Below are 26,006 nucleotides of genomic sequence, written 5' to 3' on the forward strand. Positions count from 1 at the left end.
CGTGTGTCTGTCCTGCCCGTGGTGCCCTCAGTTTGCCCGTCTGTGAAATGGGAGCTCACGGGAGCCACACTGAGCAATAGGATGGTGACCTCTGAGCTATTGGGGGAATCCCTTAGTTCAGCGGTTCTCAACCTGGGGGTCGAACGACCCTTTCACAGGGGTCGCCTAAGACCATCGGAAAACGCAGCGATAATTACATATTGTTTTTGTGATGAATCACGATGCTTTAATTATGCTCAGTTTATAACCATGAAATTGGGGGGTCACCACAACATGAGGTTCTGTATTAAAGGGTCGCGGCGTTAGGAAGGTTGAGAACCACTGCCTTAGTTCAATAGCTGCAAGTGTGGACGAAAAGGGGGGTGGGGGGGGCATGGAACCTCACAGGGTGATCTGACCCTAAATTCCTTTCTTTTTTCTTTTTTTTTTTAATTCCTTTCTTTTTAAATTTATTGATTTTTTTTTTATTTTTTTTATTGTTTATTTTTATTTTTTTATATTGAGGAAGGGAGAGGGATAGAGAGTTAGAAACATCAACCAGCTGCCTCCTGCACACCCCCTACTGGGGATGTGCCCGCAACCAAGGTACATGCCCTCGGCCGGAATCGAACCCAGGACCCTTCGGTCCGCAGGCCGACACTCTATCCACTGAGCCACACCGGCCAGGGCCTAAGTTCCTAATTGGGCAGGTGTGGTGGGTAGTCACGGCCCAGACAGGAAGCTTTTCCAGGAACAGGCTTACCTTTGCCCTAAGAAAGCCCTGCCTGGTGCCTTGTGTCCATTGGTCATGCTTATATGCATACAAGACTTGGGGGGGGGGGGTAAGGTCATGTGCGCGGGTTGGGGGGGGGGAGATGGGAGGGGAAGGTCAATTAGGGAAAAAAAGAAGACATATGTACTACTATTTGTAATACTTTAAACAAGAAAATAAAATTTAAAAAAATAATAATTAAAAAAAAATCCCTGCCCAGCTCTGCCAGCGTCGACCTGTGGACCAGGAGCTCACAGTTCCATTGCCTTCAGGGCACAGCCCCAGGCTGGGGCCTCCATGCCCAGGGCGGAGCTTGAAGAAGGCAGCCAGTCAATGATTCTCCCTCCCTCTCCCTTCCTCTCTGAAATCAATAAACATATAAAAAATAGCCCTAACCGATTTGGCTCAGCGGATAGAGCGTCAGCCTGCGGACTCAAGGGTCCCAGGTTCGATTCTGGTCAAGGGCATGTACCTTGGTTGCGGGCACATCCCCAGTGGGGAGTGTGCAGGAGGCAGCTGATCGATGTTTCTCTCTCATCGATGTTTCTAACTCTCTATCCCTCTCCCTTCCTCTCTGTAAAAAATCAATAAAATATATTTTAAAAAAAATAAAAAATAATAATAATAATAATAGCCCTAACGGGTGTGGCTCAGTGGATAGAGCGTCGGCCTGCAGACTGAAGGGTCCCGGGTTCGATTCCGGTCAAGGGCATGTACCTCGGTTGCGGGCCCATCCCCAGTGGGGGGCGTGCAAGAGGCAGCTGATCAATGATTCTAACTATTCCTCTCCTTTCCTCTCTGTAAAAAATCAATAAAATATATTTATAATAATAATATTTTTAAAAGCCCGTGCGTTGTTCCTGTGCACCTGGGTTAACGCACCTTGGAAATAGCATGTCTACCCTCAACCGGGCAGGTCCTCCCCTTTAATGCCTGTAATCCACTCCCCACCTGCCTCCCGCCTCCCGTCAGCATCCTGACACCCCCTCCTTCATTTCAGACGCAGAAAGAAACCGTGAAGCTGTCGTTCTCCGAGGCACTTGGGATCTTGCTTCCCAGCAACGTCATCCATGTTGGCTCAGAAACTCATAAAAATTCCTGACGGGCCCTGACCGGTGTGGCTCAGTGGATAGAGCTTCGGCCTGCGGACTGAAGGGTCCCAGGTTCAATTCCGGCCAGGGGCACATGCCTGGTTTGTGGGCTTGGTCCCCAGCTGGGGGGGAGGGGAGGTGCAGGGGACATCCGATCCATGATTCTCTCTCATCATCGATGTTTCTATCTCTATCTCCTTCTCCCTTCCTCTCTGAAATCAATACAGAAATATATGTATATATTTATAAAATATATTTTATTGATTTTTTGCAGAGAGGAAGGGAAAGGGATAGAGAGTTAGAAATATCGATGAGAGAGAAACATCCATCAGCTGCCTCCTGCACGCTCCCCACTGGGGATGTGCCCGCAACCCAGGCACATGCCCTTGACTGGAATCAAACCTGGGACCCTTCAGTCCACAGGCCGACGCTCTATCCATTGAGCCAAACCGGTTAGGGCAGAAATATATATTTTTTAAAAAATACTAGAGGCCCGGTGCACAAAATTTGTGCACAGGAGGGGGCATCCCTCAGCCCAGCCTGCACCCTCTCCAATCTGGGATCCCTCTCGCAATCCGGGACCACTGGCTCCTAACTGCTCACCTGCGTGCCTGATCACCCCTAACCCCTCTGCCTGCTGGCATGATCGCCCCTAACTTGTTCCCCTACCGGCCTGATCGCCCTAACTTGTTCCCCAGCCGGCCTGATCGCCCCTAACTGCCTCTGCCTCTGCTCCAGGCCTAAGCCACAGTCTGGCCTCCCTCTGCAGGAGGAAACCTGGCGGATCAGGGGAAGGCGCCGCCCCCATTACCCAGCTGCTGCTGCTGCCACTGCCGGCCTGAGCCTGGGCCCTTCGCTGCCTGAGCCTTGGCCCTTGCAGCTGCTGCATCTTTGTCCGGGAGGACATCCATAAGGCCGTCCAAAAGACGTCTGTCTGTCCTAATTAGCATGTTACCCTTTTATTAGTATAGATATTTTTATTGATTTCAGAGAGGAAGGGAGAAGGAGAGAGAGATAGAAACATCAACGATGAGAGAGAATCATGGATCGGCTGCCTCCTGCACGCCCCACACTGGGGATCGAGCCCGCAACCTGGGCCTGTGCCCTGACCGGGAATCAAACCATGACCTCCTGGTTCATAGGTCGACACTCAAACACTGAGCTATGCTGGCCGGGCAGATGTGTCCTCTTGGATACGTGAAGCTCTCTTTCATTTCTTTGCACTGCTGTGTGAATTTCCCTTTCATTCAAATGATACAATTCACTGTAAAGACGTTAAAATCACACCCACAGATAACCAGTGTTAACCCATGTCCATATATGTAACCATGTCAACGTACGGCTACAGAGAGCTGGGACCACCCAGGTTGCTAGGAACCTAACGTTGTCTCCCAACAAGATGAAATTTAATTTCTGCACCATAATTGCTAAAACATCCTCCCAAGCCGGTCAGCTGGTTAGAACGTCCGTCGTCCCGATAGACCAATGTTGCAGGTTCGATCCCGGATAAGGCAAGCAGCAGCCAATGGATACACAAGTAAGAGGAACAACAAATCGATGGTTTTCTCTCTCTCCCTCCCCTCCCTAAAATCAATAAATTAGAAAAAGAAACATTCTCCGATTGCTGAGCGTGCTTTCTTAGGATTTTGCTGTTACTGAACGTAGCGTTACAAAGGTCCTAGGCCTGCGTGCTTTCAGACTTGGGCGGTGAACTCCACGAGGGACCTGCAACGGTGAGATTGCGGAATCAGCTCATGAACATACCTGTGGACACGTCCATCCAGACCACCCTGTAAAGATGGTGCATCAGACAGCCATCCACAAGTGCTTAATAGCAGGGCCCATGTCCCCACGACTTTCACCTGTACCCAACACAGTCCTTTCATTTTTTTTTATCTTTTTATTATTTTTATTGTCTAAAGTTTTACATATGTCGCCTTTTCCCTGGATTAACCCCCAAGTCCTTTTATTTTTTTTATTTTATTTATAACTGTTCAGGAAATGGTAGTTCCACTTTATTTATTTTTATTTTTTCAATATCCTATACCATAAAGAGCTACTATGCAAATAGTTGCCACGCCCTCACGCTGTCACACCATCACGGCTCAGACACTCAACACTGGGGAGAGAGGGATGGGGACCAGCCGGGCACACATGAGCTCCCAAGAGAGAAATAGAGAGCGGCCAGGCTGGGGCCCGGGAGAGGGACCAGCTGCCTGCCCTGCGGTCCTGCACGCCTGGGCGAAGCATGCACCCCGGGTCCTGGTGACTGCAGCCGGCCAGAGGGAGGGAAGCCTGGGTCCCAGGTGCGGGGCAAGGCAGAGGCGGTTAGGGGCAATCAGGCCATAGGGGAGCAGTTAGGGGCCATCAGGCAGGCAGGCAGAGGGATTAGGGCGATCAGGCAGGCAGGCAGAGGGATTAGGGCGATCAGGCAGGCAGGCAGGTGAGCAGTTAGGAGCCAGCGGTCTCGGATTGGGAGAGGCAGGAGGACATCTCCTGAGGGGTCCCGGATTGGAGAGGATGCAGGCCGGAATGAGGGACCTCCCCCCCTGCATGAATTTCATTCATCGGGCCTCTAATGTGTATATATATATATATATATATATATATATATATATATATATATACACACATATATACATATACACTATATACATATATATACACACACACACACACACATATACATATACACTATATACATATATATACATATATATTTCATTGGTTTCAGAGAGGAAGGGGGAGGGCCAGAGAGATAGAAACATCAATGATGAGAGAGAATCATTGATTGGCTGCCTCCCGCACACCCCACACTGGGGATCGAGCCTGCAACCTGGGCATGTGCCCTGACAGAGAGTTGAACCATGACCTCCTGGTTCATAGATCAACGCTCAACCACTGAGCCACACCAGCTGGGCTTCACAGTCCTTTTAAATCATTGCCAATCTTGCCGAAACCGGTGTGGCTCAGTGGATAGAGCGTCGGCCTGCGGACTGAAAGGTCCCGGGTTCGATTCCGGTCAAGGGCATGTACCTGGGTTGCGGGCACATCCCCAGGAGGGCGTGTGCAGGAAGCAGCTGATCCATGTTTCTCTCTTATCGATGTTTCTAACTCTCTATCCCTGTCCCTTCCTTTCTGTAAAAAATCAATAAAATATATATTTAAAAAAAAAAAAAAAGAAATAGGAACGCTTTGGTGTACAGCTGTTCCAGAACACGGAGAAAGCTGAACAAATTACCTCTTTCATGACACCAGTCTGTCAACGCTGAAAGAAAGAAACATAAAAGGACAAATCTCTCAGGAATATGAATGCAGAGGTTCCAGATCAGGTAACGCCAGCCCTGACCGCACAGCCAGTCCCCCGGGATTTAGGAGCATTCGGCCCAGCAATTGAGGTTCTTCCTTTTCGGAAATAAACAATGTCCTGATCCCCCTTAATCAGCGAACAAAAACCAGTCATCTCAGTGATGACGGAAGAGAAAGTGGATAAAATTTAATGTTTATCAATTATTTCAGAACCTGTAACAGGAAAAAGGTATTTTTTACAATCTGGACATTATCAGGCTTAATGGTGACTCCAGAGCCGAGGTCGGCCAACCAGGGCCTACAGGCCACATTCAGCCCAATGTGTTTCTGTAAATAAAGTTTTATGGGAACACAGCACACCTATGCCTTTCCAGATTGTCTACAGCTGTTTCATGAGGCAGGGTTGAGTAGCTGTTAGCGATCACATGGCCTGAAAAGCCAACATTTTTACCCAAAAAGCTTTGCCAATCCCTGATCTAGGGCCATCTCCACTCCATTCAGGGCAGACCACGGCCAGGCTGCTCCCAAGGGTGACCGTATGAGCAGGCGATTCACGGGAGGAGCCCAAATGGGCAGTCATTCCATGTAACCGTGTGTTTGCATCTTGCCAGTAACTGAAGAGATGCAAATAAAAACGGAAAACATGTGTACTTGAGCACTTTGATGAGGCAGGCAGGGTTCCGAGCCCCCCATCTGTGTAACATCATTCACTACAGAAACCCTGGTGAGGGAAGCTCTGTCATTTCCGTTTCCACCGATGCAGAAAATGCACTACAAAGAGGCCAACTGGCAGGTAAAGATGGGCAATGATTCATTTATTAATTATTATTATTTAAAAAAAAATAAAACCTGGGACCTTTCAGTCCGCAAGCCGACGCTCTATCCACTGAGCCAAACCGGTTTCGGCCACAAAGAATTCTTATTAAAGAAACATTCCATCAAATTGATCCAGGAGTTCAAAGCTTATAGCATAATTTTGTTTTTTGTTTGTTTGTTTGTTTGTTTTTTGTTTGTTTGTTTTTTGAAAAATATATTTTATTGATTTTTTACAGAGAGGAAGGGAGAGAGATAGAGAGTTAGAAACATCGATGAGAGAGAAACCTCGATCAGCTGCCTCCTGCACATCTCCCACTGGGGATGTACCCGCAACCCAGGTACATGCCCTTGACCGGAATCGAACCTGGGACCCTTCAGTCCGCAGGCCGACGCTCTATCCACTGAGCCAAACCGGTTTCGGCAACATAATTTTGTTTTTAAAAAAAATCATCAGGAAATCTTGTTAGGAAAGAAACCTTGTAAAGACAATCCATGTAAACCTTGGAAAACCTGTATACAGGACAGAAATTTTATGAATATAAATGAAGTGGAGATTTTTTTTTTCCCCCCATAGGTCATATCTGTCTCGGGTAATGAGAACTCATAGTGGGGAGAAAACCTATGAATGTAATGAATGTGGGAAAGACTTTGAGAAGCTTTCATCTCTGACTCATCATCTGAGAAATCGAAGTAGAGAGAAAATCTGTGAATGTAATGATCGTGGAAAGTCCTTTGCACTTCATTTTGCAACAACAACAAAAAAAAGTGTGCACCAGGGAGAAACCTTATGAATGTGACAAATGAGGAAAAGCATTTAGCCAGAATTCTTACCTTAGTGTGTATCAGAGGACTCATACTGGATAGACACGATGAGTGTGATGAATGTAACGAGTACGGCAAAGCCTTTAGTGACCACTCGTCACATGCACAACATGAAAGGACGCATATTGGAGAGAAACCCTACAAATTGGAGAGAAACCCTACAAATGTAATGAATGTGGAAAAGCCTTCACCACCGCTCTCACCTCACAGCTCACAAGGGAATCCTTGCTGGTGAGAAACCATATCCATGTCCTCAGTGTGGGAAAGCTGCCAATGAAGGCTCTAACTTTGTTGGGCACCAGAGAACTTAGACCAGAGGGGGCAAAACTGCACATTTAATTTTAATATGTAAATGCTATGCAATTCTGTTTAGATGTTGTCATTTTTGACCCATTCCTAAAAAAGGGCTGAGCCTGGGTGGCATTTTTTTTACCCAGGGAAATTGCCAATGAGAAATATAATTACTAAGATCAAAACTCACTTCAATACTAGTTGATATGGTTAACCAAACAGTGTGGGAAAGGCTGTTGCTGAGATGGCAAAATAGGTTGACGATATTTGATTAAATGACAGTGGACTATTCCAAAAAGCCAGCGTGCCATTGTCCTCTGATGCTAGAAAGCTAAGCGGGGCCTAATTTATTTCAGGAAGTCACTATCAACTGTAATCATGAACACCCGTGCAGAAACATGGAGAACAGCTGGAATGAGCTGTAAATGGTGCAGAATCTCCCTGGCCCATAGCTTAGTTGGTGGGAGCATCGTCCCGATAGGCCAAGGTTGTGGGTTCAATCCCCTGGTCAGCGCACAAGAGTCATAAATGGAACAACAAATCTCTCTCTCACACCCTCCTTCTAAAATAAAAAAAAAAAGCAGAATTGTGGCTATATTACATTCTTTGTACATTTGGACAAGCGCTTGAAAGGAAACAGAAATGAACATAACTAATTAATAAGAGTCTTGGGATATTGTGATTTTTTATTACATTTCTCTCAAAATTGCTATAATTCTGCAGTAAGTGAAAAGGTGAGAAGAAAGAAGTGGATCAAGTGTCAGTCTGAATCATTAGCAATGGGTGCGCTAAGGTAGTGAAAACAAGAAATGGAAATACATTTTAATGGTCAGCACAAGAAGTTAGAAAAAGAGATTATTTGTAATCAAAGCAGAACGAAGGATACAATAAGAAAAACAGAAAATGCTTGGTAAAAGGTGACCCTGAGAAAAAAAAAACAACTAAATAATGACTTACCGATTTGTCACCTTGGGAAGGAAAAGGGAAACAAACAGAAAATAATATCAAAAGGATTGTACATTTGTGTGTACACTTGAAAACAGTTGAAAAGACACTTTTCTGGGGAAATATAATCCTGATTGAAGAAGACACAGAAAACCTAAATAAACTGAACATTTTGGAATACATTGAAAAAGTTCCCAGAGAATTACTCCATAATAGACTTCTAAGCCCAACCCCGGCTGGTGTGGCTCAGTGGTTAGAGCGCCGGCCCACACATTGAAGGGTCTTGGTTATATTCCCCGTCAAGAATACATACCTGGCCCTAACCGGTTTGGCTCAGTGGATAGAGCATCAGCCTGCAGACTCCAGGGTCCCAGGTTCGATTCCGGTCAAGGGCATGTACCTGGGTTGTGGGCACATCCCCAGTAGGAGATGTGCAGGAGGCATCTGATTGATGTTTCTCTCTCATCGATGTTTCTGGCTCTCTATCTCTCTCCCTTCCTCTCTGTAAAAAATCAATAAAATATATTTTTTTTTAAAAAAGAATTCTTTGTGAAGAAAGTAATCTGAATTGTAGCTTCATTTTCCCCACAACTTCAGCACTTCCCCCGGTCCCCGTCCTGGGTCACTACTTGCCTTTGTTTATATTCCTCTGGCACAATACTTCCAACGTGTTCCTTCTGCTCTTCTGATTCGTCCTCAGATTCCCAATCACCCGCTATTCTAGAACTCAGTCTCCCATTGTGGATCCAACCAGGTTCATGTTGCTAGGAAATTCTTCACCAGAAATGGCCTTGGTTGATGACAACTCTTGGCTTCTAGGTCTGTTCTTCCATTCTGGAAAGTAATGAAAAACAATTTGGGTACTAAAAAAAAAAAAAAGACTCGTAGTGTGAGAATGATTAGATAAAAGTAACAAGATGTGCATGGCACAAGTAGAGGTTTTAAAATATCAAGGGAAGAGATGGAACTAGAAATAGAGAAGCCACAGAAGTAATCTACAGAAAGGTTGATCAACAAAAAGGGTGATCAAGAAAATAGATGGAGAGGACACCACTGGGGGAAATAATCTATAATAATAAAAGGGTAATATGCTAATTAGGCTGGATGTCTTCCGAACGTCATTCCAGACGTCCTTCCTGAGAAAGCTGGGGCTGGAGGGAAGCCAGCTGGGTCCAGGGTGCCGGCAGCTGGGGGAAGGAAGGCCTACTCTTGCATACATTTTCATGCGTCGTGCCTCTTGTACAAAATAAGCAGACATTTCTAAAGATGAAACGTTCAGGACAGCATCCCCTCTTTAATGCTTAGATATCTCAGACTTCTGATGCATCTGCCTATTTAGGTCCATTCCTCCTGTAATTGACACCATGTTAATCTTTCTAACAAACCGGTTTCACAACGCCAAGAAAATACCTCTTCAGATCCAGCTCTCCCAAGCACCCAGAATCAGGGTGAAACTACCACAGTTATTCTTGTCCTATTAATTCATTTATTTATTGCCCGTTAATTTATTTATACTTAGTTAGTCCCTGGTTCAGTCCCCAGTCTATACAATGCTCTGTCCCCTAGACATCACCTCTCTCTCTCCCTACATCATCTACCTGCTCAAAACTTGGCCCACTCTACCCTGTCTTCTGAGTTCCTTTAGTTCTCACTCTGTGTGACCATTTCTCCCATGAATACCCAGTTCTGATCCACCCAAAGAACTTCCTTTGATCCCCAATGTCTCAGGGGACACCCACCCTTCCCCTTTTCCTCATTTATGTGAGGAATCCCCGGTCACCTCCTCTGAGAGACCCAGCCAAAAATATGGTTTCTCCTCACTATCCTGTTTGATTGGCATCCTAGCACAGTTTGGTGCTATTTAACATCACCTTGCTCTTATTTTTGTCTGCCTTTCCCCAGAAACCATAAGTTAGAGATTTTAAGTTCCACAGAGGTGATGCTCTGTTCACACTATGTCTCCAGGGACCAGCACAGCACCTGAGCTATTGTGGGTTCACGGGACGAGTCTGTGAGGCGTGCACACAGGATACCTGATTGTGCGCCCCCGCAGCCTGACTCCCCTCAGGTGGCGATGCCTTCGCTTTCTGACCATGGGGAGGAGGCTATGGAATTGCCTGTAAGGAGGGCTTTGCAGTGACTTGAGAGAAAAAAGGAGGCACAGAAACTTGCAAAGAGTAACTCCTTAGCTGGCCCCCAACTGCAAACGCATCGTAAGACCTGGCCAAGAGCAGCCACTAGAGGAGAATGGTGATCCGAGGACGCGGCCAGGGATGACAGGCGGACTTCGTGCGGCTGGGTAGGTTGCTTCTATTTGCTGGGCCTGAGTTTCCGCAGGAGGAAGAGAGTGAATGATTGCTCTGTCTCCTGCTTTATAAAGTCAGGCTGCTCAGGGCTGGAAGGTGTCTCAGGAGATCATCGGAGCCAATGGTTCCCATTTTAAAGATTAGGAAACGGAAGCATAGGGAGGGGAGAAGCGAAGGGGCCAGTCTAAACTACAGCCGTTTTTGTTGTTGTTGTTGTTGTTGTTGTTTTCCCAATGTGTCCAGAGTAAGGAATCGCGGTTATGCTGGCGTCAGCTTGCAGGTTCGGTTCCAGATCAGGGCACACACGTAGGTCCAGGTTCCATCTCTCGTTGAAGTGCGAATCAGAGGCAACTAGTAGGTAATAGATTTCTCTATCACATCCATCCATCTCTCTCTCTCTCTCTCTCTCTCTCTCTCTCTCTCTCTCTCTCTCATCTATAAAAATAAAAAACAATCTTTGTGCAATGGCCGTATCATAGCCAATGAGGTTTATCCAAGGCACGATTATTGCCAATTGAAAGAACAAAAATAAATTTAAAAACCCCACATATCCTTGGGTGAGGATTTTTTAAAAAGTCAACGCATCGAGAGATGTTCCTTCTCTTAGACAGATTATTCAAGATGATGGAAAGACCAGAATTGTTCGTCCCTTGGGTGCGGTGGCCGAAGAGTTATGGGGCTTTGTTGGTACCTTGAAGGGACAGTATGACTCGTTGGAGTTACTACCTCTTCTGTTTCCCTGCATGGACAAATGACCGGCTAAGGGGCCGTCCAGAGGGAAAGTGAGGATGCCCCAGATGCCCATCCCATCGGCCACTAAACCAGCGATGAGCTGCCGGGAGCCCCATGAGCTAATCTCAAAGCCTAGAAGGGGCCCTAGCTGGTGAGGCTCAGTGGATAGAGCATCGGCCCGCGGACTGCAGGGTCCCAGGTTCAATCCCAGCTAAGGGCACAGGCCCAGGTTGCAGGCTCGATCCCCAGTGTGGGGCGTGCAGGAGGCAGCCGATCAATTATTCACTCTCATCATTCATGTTTCCATCTCTCTCAAGTCCTCTCTGAAATCAACCCTATATAATAAAAGCCTAATATGTAAATGGACCAAATAGCAGCATAACGGGTGGAACAATCGGTCGCTATGATGCACACTGACCACCAGGGGGCAGACGCTCAATGCAGGAGCTGCCCCAGCCCGCAGGCCCCAGGCCAGCCCAGACAGGTGCCAGCAGGGGGTGGGGGGTGGGGGGGCCAAGGGACGGAGGGGGGGGCCTCCTGATGGCCCCGCCGGTCGCCCCACAGATCGGCCCTGATTGCTAGCCAGGCCTAGGGACCCTACCCATGCACACATTTCGTGCATTGGGCCTCTAGTAAAAATATTTTTTAAAAAAGAGTTCAAAAGAGGCTCCTGTATGGAAAGTAGTGAGAGGACCACCTGCCACACTGCCCCCCTCAGGCCCCGAGACAGACTGCACCAAGGGCACCAGGACTCCCAGCTGGAGTCAGTTCCGGACCAGCCAATGGGCCTCAGAGAAAGGCGAACTAGCGCGACCAGAAGTCTCCGCGCGAGGCCACCTGACCAATCGCTGTGCCGCCCTAAGGATGCCGCGCTAGTTCTTCTGGGAGTTGTAGTCCCAAGGCCCCCAGCCTTATTTGGGTCCAACAGTGGGAGCAACTGGTGCCCGGAGAGTCCGACTTTCCAGAAAGCGAGCCAGTGAAGACGTGCACCCAGCGGGCGTGCACTAAACCTCGGTCTTTGGGGACATGGAGCCCAGGCTCCCGGCCAGGCCTGGGCCCCGCTGTGATGCTCACGGTGCTGACCCCCAAAATACGGTTGGAGGCTCCGCAGGGTCCGGGAAACCCCGGGTTGAGAATAACGGGTCATCGGGACTCGTGGTTACACCAGCCTCCTCCACCAGGAGCCGCTCTCGGACACACACAGCCTCGTACTACTTCTCCCAGAAGGCACCGCGGCACCGCGGCACCGCTATCCACCTTCACAGTGGGCCGGAGTGGGCGGCTCCGGCAAATGAACCTCATGTAGGCGCGAAGCCTCTCGGGAGTTGTAGTCCTCATCTCGATAGAGCTGCGGACTACATCTCCCAGGAGGCTGTGCGACAACGCCGTGGGCTTCCCCGTGTCTTAGGTCTGCAGCTCGGATTTCAAATATGCCACCTTCGAATAGACATATTCCTGGGACGAAATGAGAATAAATGTCACAATGTACTTTCTGTATATGACAAAGACGACCCTTAAATGTTATGTCGCTGTCCCAGACCCGTCCTTTTTCTGCCTCCTAGGATGGAACCCAGAAAGCGATCGAATATCCCGGACCATCGTCCTTGATTCTTCTGTATCTTTTTTTTTTTTTGCCTCACTCCTTTTTTATGTCTCTGTTCTCCATCCAAGCTGGCGGTCTGTCCGCAAAGACCATGACGTGACGGGCAGGGCAGTGAATATGTATAAGGGGGAAATAAGTACCCCTCCGGGAATCGAACTAGGGTCCCAAACACTCAGCCAGGAGGGGAAGCTGCGCACGCAACCCGCGGGTAGCCCTCTGGGAGTTGTAGTTCGAAGTGCGCTTGTGCAGGCGCACCACAGGTGAACGCCGACCGTGGCCTTCGACAGCCCTTCCATGAAACAGGGCGGAGTGGGAGGTTTGGGCAGGACCGACTGCTTCTGCGAACCGAGCTCGGATCCAGCCTAACGCCTTAGGACGCTGCCCTGGTGCTTAGCGAACACGGAAATGACCGGAAGCGCGAGCGGGTCCCTCTGGGAGATGTAGTTCGCCGCCAACGACGTGGCCTGCGCCCTTGGTCCACAGATCGTGCTCGGATTCCGATCCTCGCGTAAGCAATTTTGGAGCCGCGGGCGGGCGACGGGTGAAGCGGAGAACAACCCGGATGCGAGCGCGCAGCCCTATGGGAGCTGTAGTCCGCCCGCTGTTGGCGCAGGCGCAGTCCCCGTCGGTACCGGCCGCGGCCTCCATCCTGACGCCTGGCGGGTAAGCGGAAACGGGGCGGCCTGGCGGAGAGGCTGGCGGTGTCTGCCCGGGGGCGCGGCCTCAGTCCGTACCCACCGCCCGAGATCGTGTCGGGTCCGTTTGTTCCTTTGCTCCCGGGCGGGTCGCGTAGGGGGCAGCTGGAGGGGGGCGGGGGGGCGGGGCCTGGTGGATGCGGGGGGGTGTCCTCGCTGTGGCGCCAGGGGGCAGCCTCCGGGTTTGGGGGCGCAATTGGAGAGGCGGCCGCCGCGCCCATCAGGGACCGGGCCAGCCTGACCGGCACCCCTCGCCTGCTGTGGGGGGGTTGCGGGTTCCGAGGGTGCGGCCGCGCCTTCCTAAGGGGCCTTCTGTCCCCAAAGCATTGGGGGGGGGAGGGCGCTAAATACACCAGATTTCATTTTATTTATTTTAAACATTTTATGGATTTTTTACAGAGAGGAAGAGAGAGGGTTAGAAACATCCATCAGCTGCCTCCTGCACGCCCCCTACTGGGGATGTGCCCGCAACCAAGGCGCATGCCCTTGGCCGGAATCGAACCCCGGACCCTTCAGTCCGCAGGCTGATGCTCTGTCCACTGAGCCACACCGGCCAGGGCTGAAACACCAGATTTTAATCCCGGACACTGGGACCCAGAAAAGAGAGGAGTACTGACTATGCCAGGCACCATCCAGGCTCCTTTACTCATTAATCAACCAGATCTCTTTAATTTTTAAAATATGTATTTTTTATATATATAAGATTTTAAATATATTCTTATTGATTTCAGAGAGGAAGGGAGAGATAAAAATATCAATGATGGCCGAAGCTGGTTTGGCTCAGCGGATAGAGCGCCCGTCTGCGGACTGAAGGGTCCCGGGTTCGATTCTGGCCAAAGGCATGTACCTTGGTTGAAGGCACATCCCCAATAGGGGGCGTGCAGGAGGCAGCTGATGGATGTTTCTCTCTCATGGATGTTTCTGACTCTCTGTCCCTCCCCCTTCCTCTCTGTAAAAAATCAATAAAATATATTTTTGAAAATATATCAATGACGAAAATAAACAAAAAATTTTAAAAAAGATTAAAAAAAATCAATGATAACTGATGGCTGCCTCCCGCACGCCCCCCACAGGGATGGAGCCCGTAACCAGGCGTGTGCCCTGACCCAGACGAACCGTGACCTCCTGGTTCCTAGGTCACTGCTTAACCACTGAGCCACACTGGTAGGGCTTTAATATATATATATTTTATAGATCTCAGAGAGGAAGGGAAAGCGAGAGATAAAAACATCGACGATGAGAATAACTGATGGCTGCCTCCCGCACGCCCCACACTGGGGACAGAGCCCGCAACCCGGGCTCAGGTGCCCAGGTCGATGCTCAGCCACTGAGCCACGCCAGCCGGGCGTTCAACCACGTACCTAGACGTCCCAGATGCTAAGCCCCAACGTATGCCCGAGAACATCTGCGTAGACCCAACATGGTCTCGGCCCCCGGCAGTGCGTGGAGTGGGGGTTGTCAGGGAGATGATTTTATTTTTATTTATTTATTTTTTTTAAATATATTTTATTGATTTTTTACAAAGAGGAAGGGAGAGAGATAGAGAGTTAGAAACATCGATGAGAGAAACATCGATCAGCTGCCTCCGGCACACCCCCACTGGGGATGTGCCCGCAACCCAGGTACATGCCCCTGACCGGAATCGAACCCGGGACCCCTCAGTCCGCAGGCCGACGCTCCATCCACTGAGCCAAACCGGTTAGGGCAGGGAGATGATTTTAAAAAGCCGTACACACTTCACAGCCAACCAGCTCCCATCCTGAACCCTCAGTGAGGACGACACAGAACAAACACGACGAGGCGGAATCCGGACGCACAGTCAGGGCCGCCCAGGGCAGGTACGAACACGAGGGAAACGCATCCGACCTCGGGCCTGACTTCATTCTGGCAGTCGGACGGGGTCCAGCTTGTCAGGCACCGGGAACACGGGGCAGGAGGCGTGTCTTCGACGGTAACAGTCACTGCCGTGTATAGACTGCCCTCCTGCTCCGGGTTCAGACGTTGTCGCACCGTGATTCTGGTGACCTCCATGTCCCGTCCCCACCCTCACTGTCGGGGAGAGGGAAACTGAGGCACACCAAGCCGTGCCCAGGGAACCCAGAACAGAAACAGTCGCCCCCCCGGAAGTCATCCGTGTAACCAGGGCCGAGTCCCTTGCCCAGGCCGGCCCTCAGGTTCCCCGTCTTTGGAATGGGCGTGCGTAAATTTGCCATCGTCCATCAGCCGTGCCCGGAACAGCTCTGGCTCACCGCCGGGGCCCAGGAAATGCCAAGCGGAGGTTCGCAGCTGTTGGGTTTGGCCTGGGTCCTGGGCTCCAGGCTCTCTGACACCATAGCTCCTTCCACCTGAAGGCAGGGGTTCTGGTCTTTGGTTCCGGGTCCCCACGGACACCTTCTCAGTGCCTCGCATCCTCTCCCCCCGAACGGCCTGCAGAGCAGCCAGCCGTTCCCGCGAGAGGCCGGAGGAGGAAGGAATGGACGCTGGGCTCCTGGACGCGGGGTTCCCGGTGAGTGCACCACCGCCCTCACGCTCGGGCCTTCGACGTGAGGGAACCCCCTCCCCTGACAGTCCGGCTCGGCCTTGTCCGGCTTCCCCGGTGAGGAAACTCCTGTGTGACGTTCCAGGAGCAGGTGTCCTTTGAGGACGTGGCCGTGGACTTCACCCGGGAGGAGTGGGGGCAGCTGACGCCCGCCCAGAGGACCCTGCACCGGGAGGTGATGCTGGAGACCTGGGGGCTCCTGGTCTCTGTGGGTAAGGCCACCCCCTGTTCCTCACCGTCCTCCCCTGGGTGGACCCCACTTCGCCTGGGTTCACAGGGCGGGTGGGTCTTGGCATGAAGAGCAGAAACTCCTGTGCCTTGGGCCTGAGGGTCCAGACTGCCTGGGTTTAGAGGGTGTCCGTGAGGATGTTCTGCCTACAAGTGACAGATCCCACCTGAGAATGCCAGGGGCAGGAATCTCGGGGTCAGAGGGCACACTGGGTCCGGAGCTGCAGAACCCCAGGTGCAGTCTTCCCGTGTTGCCCCCTCGCCCTCTGCACCTCTCTGAATCAAGACTCACACGGGGGCCTTCCGACGGTGAAAAGACAGTGGCCAGCGTCCAGGGGCCCAGGGGAGGCCTGTGGGCTGTCTTGTTTCAGCCACCAGGCCCCCTCCCTATTGGTCGTTGTTGCCAGTGGGCAGCGGAAGAAGAACTCACTGGGTGCCCAGATCTGGGTCACGTGTCCACCCCAGAGCCAGAGGGGGGGTTGGGGCTGAGAGTGAGTGGAGGCAACTAGAGGCTGTTCTCACCTAAGTCACTGGGGCCTGTCTGGCTTCCCAGCCACTTGCGTCCTGAAAGGGTGAAGGCGGAGTGGGCAGGGGGGTGGGAAAGGCCCTGGGACACGAATGCTCTCGTCCTGGGTCTCCTCCTGAGCCAGACGGTGGCTCCCGAGACCCACCCTCATCTCGCTGCTGGAGCAGGAGGACGGGCGGGGGCTGGGGGCCGGGAGGTTCCGCCAGGTGTGTGCCCAGGTGAGGTGAGGATGTGCAGGGCACCCCACACCCCACGTCTCTCTCTTCGTATCTGCTCCCGGGGCCTTCAGAGCAAACTGACTCCTCATTCTCTCAGTGAACATTCACCAGGCACCGTCTGCTACGAGGAGACATGGCTCCTGTCTTCACCGAACATACTTATTGCTGAGGGAGAGGGGCACACCGTAAATAGCTAGAACACAATAACAACAGCGAAAGGGGTGATCACAGATGTGACAGCAGGTGATGGGGTGGACAGAATCGGGGCGAGGACTTGAGCAGCGAGACGAGGGCTCCCCTCTCGAAGGAGGTGATGAGGGAGGTGAAGCTGGGCCGTGGACACAGAATCCAGGCGGAGGGAACGGCAGGTGCAGGGGCACGGGGTGGTGCAGGGCTCTTACTGTGGATCAGACACTCCCGCCTCGGGCTTTAAACCAGAGACTCGTTTACGACTCTGCACCTATGCCTCTAGGCCAGGCTCACCCGGATGCCGAGGTTGGCTGGGTGGTTCTTCTCTTCGGACCTGCTGTCCAGCTCCCGAGACAGGCAGCCACCTCTGTAGGAAGTGGGGTTGTCCTGGCCCATCGATAACCAACTTCCCACTGGCGTCCGGCCGTGACGCCGTGTAAGCAGTGACCATCGCCAGCGCCCAGGAAGGATGGACGTGTGGGAGGGGGTCACAGCAGGGTCTCCCCTGCCTCAAATAATGACCAGCCTTCACCTCGTATGTTAGCCGCCTCTTGCTGCTGTAACAAATGACCACAAATGTAGGATGTGAAGCAACACACATGACCTTGCAGTGCTAGAGGTCACGAGTCCAGAGGGGTCTGGCCGGGCGATGTGCGAGGGGCCAGCAGCCAGCGTTCCTTCCCGGGGGCCGGGAGGCTCCATGGCCTTTCGTGTCCAGCATCTAGAGGTGCCCATTCCTGGGCGCGTGGCCTTGTCCATCTCAGTGTCAGCAGAGGCGGGTCAGGTCTTCACGCATCACGTCCCCCTGCCCCCGACCTCCTGCCTCCCTTGCACATGTAAGAACCTGTGGTTACACGGGGCCACCCCAACAGTCCAGGGCGATGTCAGGTGACGGGCTAATGTCACAGATTAGCACCCTTCATTCCTTGTCCACATACAGGTGACAGCACACTCACAGGCTGCCAGGCTGAGGCTGGGTACCTGCCACCCTGCCAGGAAGGAGGGGGAGACGCTGCTTGTATTTTCCGTTCAGCATGTGTGTGGACCCCTGTTGTTGTTGGGGGTACAGTGGTAAGGTCCTGCCCGAGGGGTCTTCTCGCTTAGGGAAACAGACAGACTGAACCAGCTCAGAGGGCTGTAACGCGCCACAGCCATTTGTCAATCCTCTCGTAGACGGACATGTCAGCAGTTCCCACTGTGGGGATCTGACGGGTTTCTTCACGTCTGGAGTGAGAGGCACAGCAGGGAGGGACCTCCAGGAGCAGACGGGCTCTGAGAAACGGAAGGGCTGAGGGTTGGAGAACCTCTTTTCTGTCAAGGGCCATTTGGATATTTATAACATCATTCGCAGGGCATATAAAATCACCAACTTAAAATTTAGCTGCTCTATTTGGCCAGACAGTTAATTATGTCCCTCCTAGTGCCTTGGCAGGGCCAGACCAAGTGATTCAGCGGGCCTTTCACAGCCTAAAGGCCGCACCTTGCCCACCCTTGCTCTCCCACCATCTGCTGCAGTGCAGGCTGCGTGAGCCTGTACCTGACTGTTACTCCGCTCCTTCCAAGCCTGGGTGTCTGCTGCATTTTCCCTGAAGGCTCACTCTTTTTTTTCAGCACCGACTTCCTCCCAAATTCTCTGTGCAAACTCCATCTGTACCCATTATACTAACTCAGCTTCCTGTTCTCTGAACACTCTCTTCCTTCTCTGCTTTGCAAAACCATACGGTTCAATGGTCAAAGCCACTCGTGCCTTGAACTTTTAGAAAATGTTGGTTTAATTCTTCCATTCACATATTTACCAATAAACTTTTCCTCCCAGAACAGCGATTGAGGGACGATTCCTTTTTATTTTTATTTTTTTTCAGACTTGGAAACGAAATTGAAAACGGAACTGTCAGCTGCAAAGCAAGACGCCTCTGAGGAACTATCCAGCCTTGTCCTGGTAGAAGGGTTCCTGTGGGACGGTCTGGGGAGCTCTAAGGGTGAAGACGCCAAGGGGCCCCGGGAACAGAGCTGTGAGAGCCTGGATGGCCGTGGGGTGCAGGCGGCCTGCACACCTGTGAAGACTTCTGTTCAGCGGCAGCAGCCTGGGAATGGGTTTGGGGAAAACTTCACTCTGAGCCCTGATCTCCCAGGTCAACCCGTGACTCCTGAAAAACAAGACTCTCGTGCATGGAGAATGCACAGAAAAAAGGAGAATCCATGCTCAAAAACGAACGCACAACAGAAAACCTACGCAAAAGAGAAAGCCTACAGGTGTCCGGAATGTGGAAAGGCGTTTGCTCGCAGCTCTGCCCTCACTGAACACCGCTGGACGCACACAGGAGAGAGGCCGTATGAGTGTCAGGAATGCGGGAAAGGCTTCCGAAACAGCTCGGCACTCACCAAACACCAGAGAATCCACACTGGCGAGAAACCCTACAGGTGCACGCATTGTGGGAGGACCTTTAACCAAACTCCCCCACTGATCCAGCACCAGAGAACTCACACGGGCGAGAAGCCCTACGAGTGCAGCGAATGCGGCAAGTCCTTTAGCTTTCGGTCCTCCTTCAGCCAACACGCACGGACCCACACGGGCGAGAAGCCTTACGCGTGCAGCGAGTGTGGGAAGGCCTTCCGGCAGAGCATCCACCTCGCCCAGCACCAGCGGACCCACACCGGGGAGAAGCCTTACGCGTGTCCGGAGTGCGGCAGGGCCTTCAGTCACAGCTCGTCCTTGACGAAGCACCAGAGAATCCACACCGGGGAGAGGCCCTACGCGTGCCACGAGTGCGGGAAAGCCTTCACCCAGATGACACCACTGATCCAGCATCAGAGGACGCACACGGGAGAGAAGCCCTATGAGTGCAGTGAGTGTGGGAAAGCCTTCAGCCAGAGCACACTCCTGACCGAGCACCGGAGGATCCACACAGGGGAGAAGCCCTACGGGTGCCACGAGTGTGGAAGAACGTTCAGCCACAGCTCATCACTCAGCCAGCACGAGCGGACACACACGGGAGAGAAGCCCTACGAGTGCAGTCAGTGCGGCAAGGCCTTCCGGCAGAGCACACACCTCAGTCAGCACCAGAGGATCCACACGGGGGAGAAGCCCTACGAGTGCAGCGACTGTGGCAGGGCCTTCGCCCACAGCTCATCTCTAACCCAGCACCAGCGGATCCACACGGGGGAGAAGCCCTACGAGTGCCATGCCTGTGGCAGAGCCTTTAGCCAGCTCGCTCCACTCGTTCAGCACCAGCGAATCCACACCGGGGAGAAGCCCTAAGAGTGCCATGCCTGTGGCAGAGCCTTTAGCCAGCTCGCTCCACTCGTTCAGCACCAGCGGACCCACAGCGGGGAGAAGCCCTGTGCGTGCCATGCCTGTGGCAGAGCCTTTAGCCAGCTCGCTCCACTCGTTCAGCACCAGCGAATCCACACCGGGGAGAAGCCCTACGAGTGCCATGCCTGTGGCAGAGCCTTTAGCCAGCTCGCTCCACTCGTTCAGCACCAGCGAGTCCACAGCGGGGAGAAGCCCTATGAGTGTGATACGTGTGGCAGAGCCTTCAGTCAGAGCTCCCTCCTCGTAGAGCACCAGAGGATCCACACCACAGAAAAACCCTACACGTGCAACGAATGTGGGAAGTCCTTCAGTCACAGCTCCTCCCTCAGCCAGCACGAGAGGACACACACCGGGGAAAAGCCATACGAATGCCCAGATTGTGGGAAATCCTTCAGGCAGAGCACTCACCTCACCCAGCACCGGAGGAACCACACAGGAGAAAAGCCGTATGAGTGCCCGGACTGTGGGAAGGCCTTCACACACAGCTCCTCCCTGGCCAAGCACCAGAGAACTCATCCTGGGTAGAGGCACCTGCAGGAGCTGGGCCACAGGAAGCCTGCAGCCATAGCTCACCTCTTCCCTTCCTACGCTTGCCCCAGTCATACTCCTGGGTGATATCACAGACTTATGCATACACCTTCACAAATGTTAGTAGTACACATGCTCCTCAGATCACTCTAACAGGGGAAATGTAGGGATGGTCAGTGTTGAAGACCTTCGGATGTGAGTGCCCGTCAATGCTGTATTCTAGAATCCACAGAAATGAGAATTGGGAAAAGGTATTGGATTTGGGCATGACTTAACAAGAATTCACCAGATTCCAAACTTGAGAATTTCAAAATGGTGAGACCCCAGCTAATGCTGTTCATAAAAAAGAACCAAGTGCAGTGACATTTTACCTTTAATGCACATTCTATGCTCGAGTGGGGAGAAGTGCTCATGCATGGTGTAGCTGACACGGATACTCCCTACAAACACCATGGCAGTGCCCCGCACGTGAGAGTGGCATCCATGTGCAATCCCCATGCACTGAACTGTCCCAGTAAGACCTTCTGATCTGTGTGTAAAGCATTTGATCAAGGTACACGGCAAAAAGCCTCACAGATTTGAATCCCATATGACAAAGTACCAAGTGTACTGTAAACATTTTTTTTTTAATTTTAAAATTTTTTTTGTGTGTGTGTGTATACTGTAAACATTTTAAACTAGTTTTCTGCATTAGTTTGCAATAACTCTTTGTCATGGAATTGAAAACTTTTGAGTAGGACAGTGATGGCGAACCTATGACACGTGTGTCAGAGGTGACACGCGAACTCATTTTTTTGGTTGATTTTTCTTTGTTAAGTAGCATTTAAATATATAAGATAAATATCAAAAATATAAATCTTGCCGAAACCGGTTTGGCTCAGTGGATAGAGCGTCGGCCTGCGGACTGAGGGGTCCCAGGTTCGATTCCGGTCAAGGGCATGTACCTGGGTTGCGGGCATATCCCCAGTGGGGGATGTGCAGGAGGCAGCTGATCGATGTTTCTCTCTCATCGATGTTTCTAACTCTCTATCTCTCTCCCTTCCTCTCTGTAAAAAATCAATAAAATATATAAAAAAATATATATATATATAAATCTTTGTTTTACTATGGTTGCAAAGATAAAAAAATTTCTATATGTGATACGGCACCAGAGTTCAGTTAGGGTTTTCCAAATGCTGACACGCCGTGCTCAAAAGGTTCGCCATCCCTGGAATAGGAAGTCTTGAAATGCAACTTCCATGGAGCCTTGCAGGATCTGTGATGGCTTTTGCTACTCTGTTCAGGCTATAATTTTTTTTTTTATAGGACTCATAGGAATTAAAGAGACAGATGAGCCCAGCCGGCTTGGCTCAGTGGTTGAGCATCGACTTAGGAACTAAGAGGTCATGGTTTGATTCCTGGTCACGGCACAGGCATGGGTTGCAGGCTCGATCCCTAGTGTGGGGCGTGCAGGAGGCAGCCAATCAGTTACTTTCTTTCATAATTAGTGTTTCTATCTCTCCCTTTCTGAAATAAAAATATACATTTTTTTAATTTTCCTTTTTTAATTTTTAAAATAGATTTTTGTTAATTTCAGAGAAGAAGGGAGAGGGAGAGAGAGATAGAAACATCAATGATGAGAGAGAATCATTGATTGGCTGCCTCCTGCACACCCCCCAATGGGGATGGAGCCCACAACCCAGGGATGTGCACCTGACTGGAATCAAACCCAGGATCCCTTCAGTCCGCAGGCCAACACTCTATCCACTGAGCCAAACCAGCTCGGGCTAAAAACATATTTTAAAAAGATAAAAGAAAAAGACAGACGGTGCCATTGCACAAAAAGAGCAAGGTTTTTCCTAATTCCCGTCTCATAAACAATAGGAATTCCATGTTGTAACCTTTTATTTTGCAAGATCTAGTCCTTTGATAAATGTAAACGATAGCCCTTTCTTGCAGCATGTTTTCATTGATTCTTCACTGTTTCTATTATAATTTCACTTGAAAATCCATTGTATTTAATTGAACCTTAAATCCTCTAAAAGCATCTGGCTGACAACCACGCCCCTTAAAGGGTGACTTGCCACCCTTGACGATTGCCACACGGCGACAGTCACTAATAGCACTGGGAGAGAATCTCTTTTCATACAAATGTGATGGGGTCAGTCCTGCCTCCGACCCCGCAATGAGCGGTTCCTACCACTTCAGATAAAGAGAAACCCCTGACCGACACCTTCCAACAAGGTGCTCCAGCCTGGGCATCGGCCCCACTGGGCTCTCAGTCTGCCCCAGACGCCTGTGTGCCAGCCGCCCAGACCGTGTTGGTTGTTCGGAACCAGCGTCTCACAGTGGGACCCAGGGCTTGTCACCAAAATCACCCGGGTGCTGCTCACCAATGCCGACTCTTGGGCCTTGCATCCCCGCAGATGAGTCCAAATCGTTGGGGTGGGGTGAGGAGGCTGGTGGTTGCATCCTCCCTGTGGTGAAGGTCCTGCTGCCCTTCTCAGGGCCTGGAGGAAGGCCCTCTCTGCCTCCTGACGGGGCTGCCCCCTCCAACGGCCACTAGGCCATGTGCACATCCTCTCCCATCTCTGTCCCATTAAGCTTTCCTCAAGGCGCCCTTTCCAGAGACTTGAGGTGCACACAACAGTCCTTATTCGTCTGCTTCTGGGTTTAGACCAGCCGTGGGCAAACTACGGCCCGCAGGCTGGATCCGGCCCGTTTGAAATGAATAAAAATAAAAATAAAAAAAAAAGACCGCACCCTTTTATGTAATGATGTTTACTTTGAATTTATATTAGTTCACACAAACACTCCATCCATGCTTTTGTTCCGGCCCTCCGGTCCAGTTGAAGAACCCATTGTGGCCCTGGAGTCAAAAAGTTTGCCCACCCCTGGTTTAGACTGTTACCCTTGGCAGACTGGAGGTGGGGGTACACTCTCTGACCCACTGAGGATTGAGGGTCACCCCCCCCCAGCCTTTTACCCTAATTTGACCCACAGCACAGACCCATTGCCACCAATGCCTGGGCCAACCAGCTTCCCCCGAGAGTAGAAGGGGATATCTGGCTGTATCTTTGTCCCTAAACAAGTCATCCACTGAGGAGCTTTGCAGGGAGGGAGGTGGTGGTTAGGGGAACAGGAAACTCCTGAAATCTTTCCAGAAGGTTTGGGTTCTTGTAGAGTCAGCCAGTTAATGCGTTGCTCTCGGAGGTGCTGGCACGCTCTATGGCCCAGCTGCCTGTCCCAGGAGACGCACTCGGTGGACAAGCACCGATGGGCCTGCTGGGCTTGCAGTCCAGCCTCCCAGCCCTGCCTGCATAGCACCGAGGTCGCTTTCTCACGAGGAAACGAGTCCACCTTTGCGTGGACGTCCTGACATCCACAAGGCGGGGGATGGACATTTCAGCAGAGACCCGGGAGCCTCGCTGTGGTTGGAGAATTCCAACAGCGGCTGGGAGTCATGATGACACCGACCTTATCCTCCAGCTTGCAAACCCCGACACCTGGTGCCTCCTCCTGCTCCCCGAAGGTGCTCAGGGTGGGTGTCCCACGGGAGGACACCTCACCTGGGAGCAAAGCCTTTGGGGAACTGTAGTTCGGGCTCCCCCCACCCTGTCTAGGCCGCTATTAGAAGGCTTTTTCTCACTGCATTTCCAAGACCCTGCCGTTGGAGCAGCGTTCCGACCTTGGGAATGGCGCTGTAGGTTCCACGGAGTCCTAGAAACCCAGGTTTTGAGAATTCCGGGGACTCACGGTTGCACTAACCTTGTCCACCAGGTGGCGCGGCAGGACAGCTACAGCTTGGGGGTGAACTCATACTGGGTAGAGAGGCACCTTCAGGAGCTGGGCCCATGGCTTCAGCCAGCCGTGGGCAAACTACAGCCCGCGGGCCGGATCTGGCCGTTTGACATGAATAAAACTAAAAAAAAAAAAAAGACCGTACCCTTTTATGGAATGATGTTTACGTTGAATTTATATTCACACAAACACTCCATCCGTGCCTTTGTTCCGGCCTCCGGTCCAGTTGAAGAACCCATTGTGGCCCTCGAGTCAAAAAGTTTGCCCGTCCCTGGAAGCCACGGTTCATCCCTCCCTAGACTTGAGCCCGGTTATGCTGATGAGCACCAGGACACACACAGGCCTTCACACACAGCACACTCCTCGGGTTGTCCTAGCAGCGGGGAGATGGGGAAGTGACCCACGTGGAGGACCCTCAGCCACGAGTGCCCACCAACATTACAGGAGAGAGAAGCGGGAGAATGCCGTGAGTTCGGACGTGACTTAGGTCCACAGGTTCACAAGCTTCCAACTGGTGACAACCCAACAGGTGCCTTTCATAGGTATGAACCAAGGGCAGTGAGACTTGATCATTGGTTCACATTCTATTCTCTGGGTTGGGGAGTGTGTATGAGTGGTGTCAACTGACGGATATAAACACACGCAAGTGTATACTCGGCTGTCTCACCAGAGTTTTCCGGTTTGAGTATAAATCACTTACCTGGTCCAAGAACACAGCTAATGTTTGAGTTTCCCCTGAAATATCTGTCCCGAGTGGGGACGATCAGGCTCTGAATGCGAGTGATGATGTTACCCATTCTCCTTGCCTTCCCTGATTGCATCTGTGCACGTGTCTTGCCCCTTCAGAAAAAACCTAGGGTGCTTGGCCCCAGCTTTACAAGACAAAAGGATACCAATATTTTAAAAATAAAATCAGATGTTCTCTCTTAAAAAAAAGATACATGGCAACCAGTCTCACAGATTTGAATCCCATGTGAGGTATCAGTGCATTTTAAACAGAATTAAATTATCTGCATTATTTTTGCAATAAATTAATCCTTTTCAGTAGGTTTGGAGTGATTCGAGAAAGCAATTCTGAAACTATATTTTTAAAATATATTTTATTGATTTCTTACAGAGAGGAAGGGAGAGTGATAGAAAGCTAGAAAATCGATGAGAGAAACATCGATCAGCTGCCTCCTGCACAACCCCCACTGGGTATGTGGCTGCAACCCAGGTCCATGCCCTTGACTGGAATCGAACCCAGGACCCTTCAGTCCGCAGGCCAACGCTCTATCCACTGAGCCAAACATGTCAGGGCCTGAAACTATTTTAGAGGTACTTT

At 51.1% G+C, this 26,006-nt stretch overlaps 1 protein-coding gene across 1 annotated transcript; it reads left to right on the forward strand.

Moving 5' to 3' along the window:
- Positions 1-15,221: 15,221 nt before the first annotated feature.
- On the forward strand, positions 15,222-21,591 carry LOC308530546 (uncharacterized protein). Its single transcript, XM_081107266.1, has 4 exons — positions 15,222-15,867; positions 15,986-16,112; positions 18,924-20,322; positions 20,492-21,591. Exons 1-3 carry the CDS (start codon positions 15,835-15,837, stop codon positions 20,318-20,320), a joined length of 1,557 nt encoding a protein of 518 aa, XP_080963392.1. The 5' UTR covers positions 15,222-15,834; the 3' UTR covers positions 20,321-20,322; positions 20,492-21,591.
- The last annotated feature ends 4,415 nt before the right edge of the window (positions 21,592-26,006 follow it).

This window comes from Myotis nattereri (genome assembly GCF_964212035.1).
Source record: "Myotis nattereri genome assembly, chromosome: 15".
Taxonomy (NCBI): domain Eukaryota; kingdom Metazoa; phylum Chordata; class Mammalia; order Chiroptera; family Vespertilionidae; genus Myotis; species Myotis nattereri.

What these genes read in the sequence shown, in the direction of transcription:
- LOC308530546 (XM_081107266.1), top strand. Translation starts at nt 15,835, where the DNA reads ATGGACGCTGGGCTCCTGGACGCGGGGTTCCCG. An exon ending in TCCTGGACGCGGGGTTCCCG is followed by an intron (nt 15,868 to 15,985) that starts GTGAGTGCACCA and finishes GTGACGTTCCAG; the next exon opens with GAGCAGGTGTCCTTTGAGGA. An exon ending in GGGGCTCCTGGTCTCTGTGG is followed by an intron (nt 16,113 to 18,923) that starts GTAAGGCCACCC and finishes ATTTTTTTTCAG; the next exon opens with ACTTGGAAACGAAATTGAAA.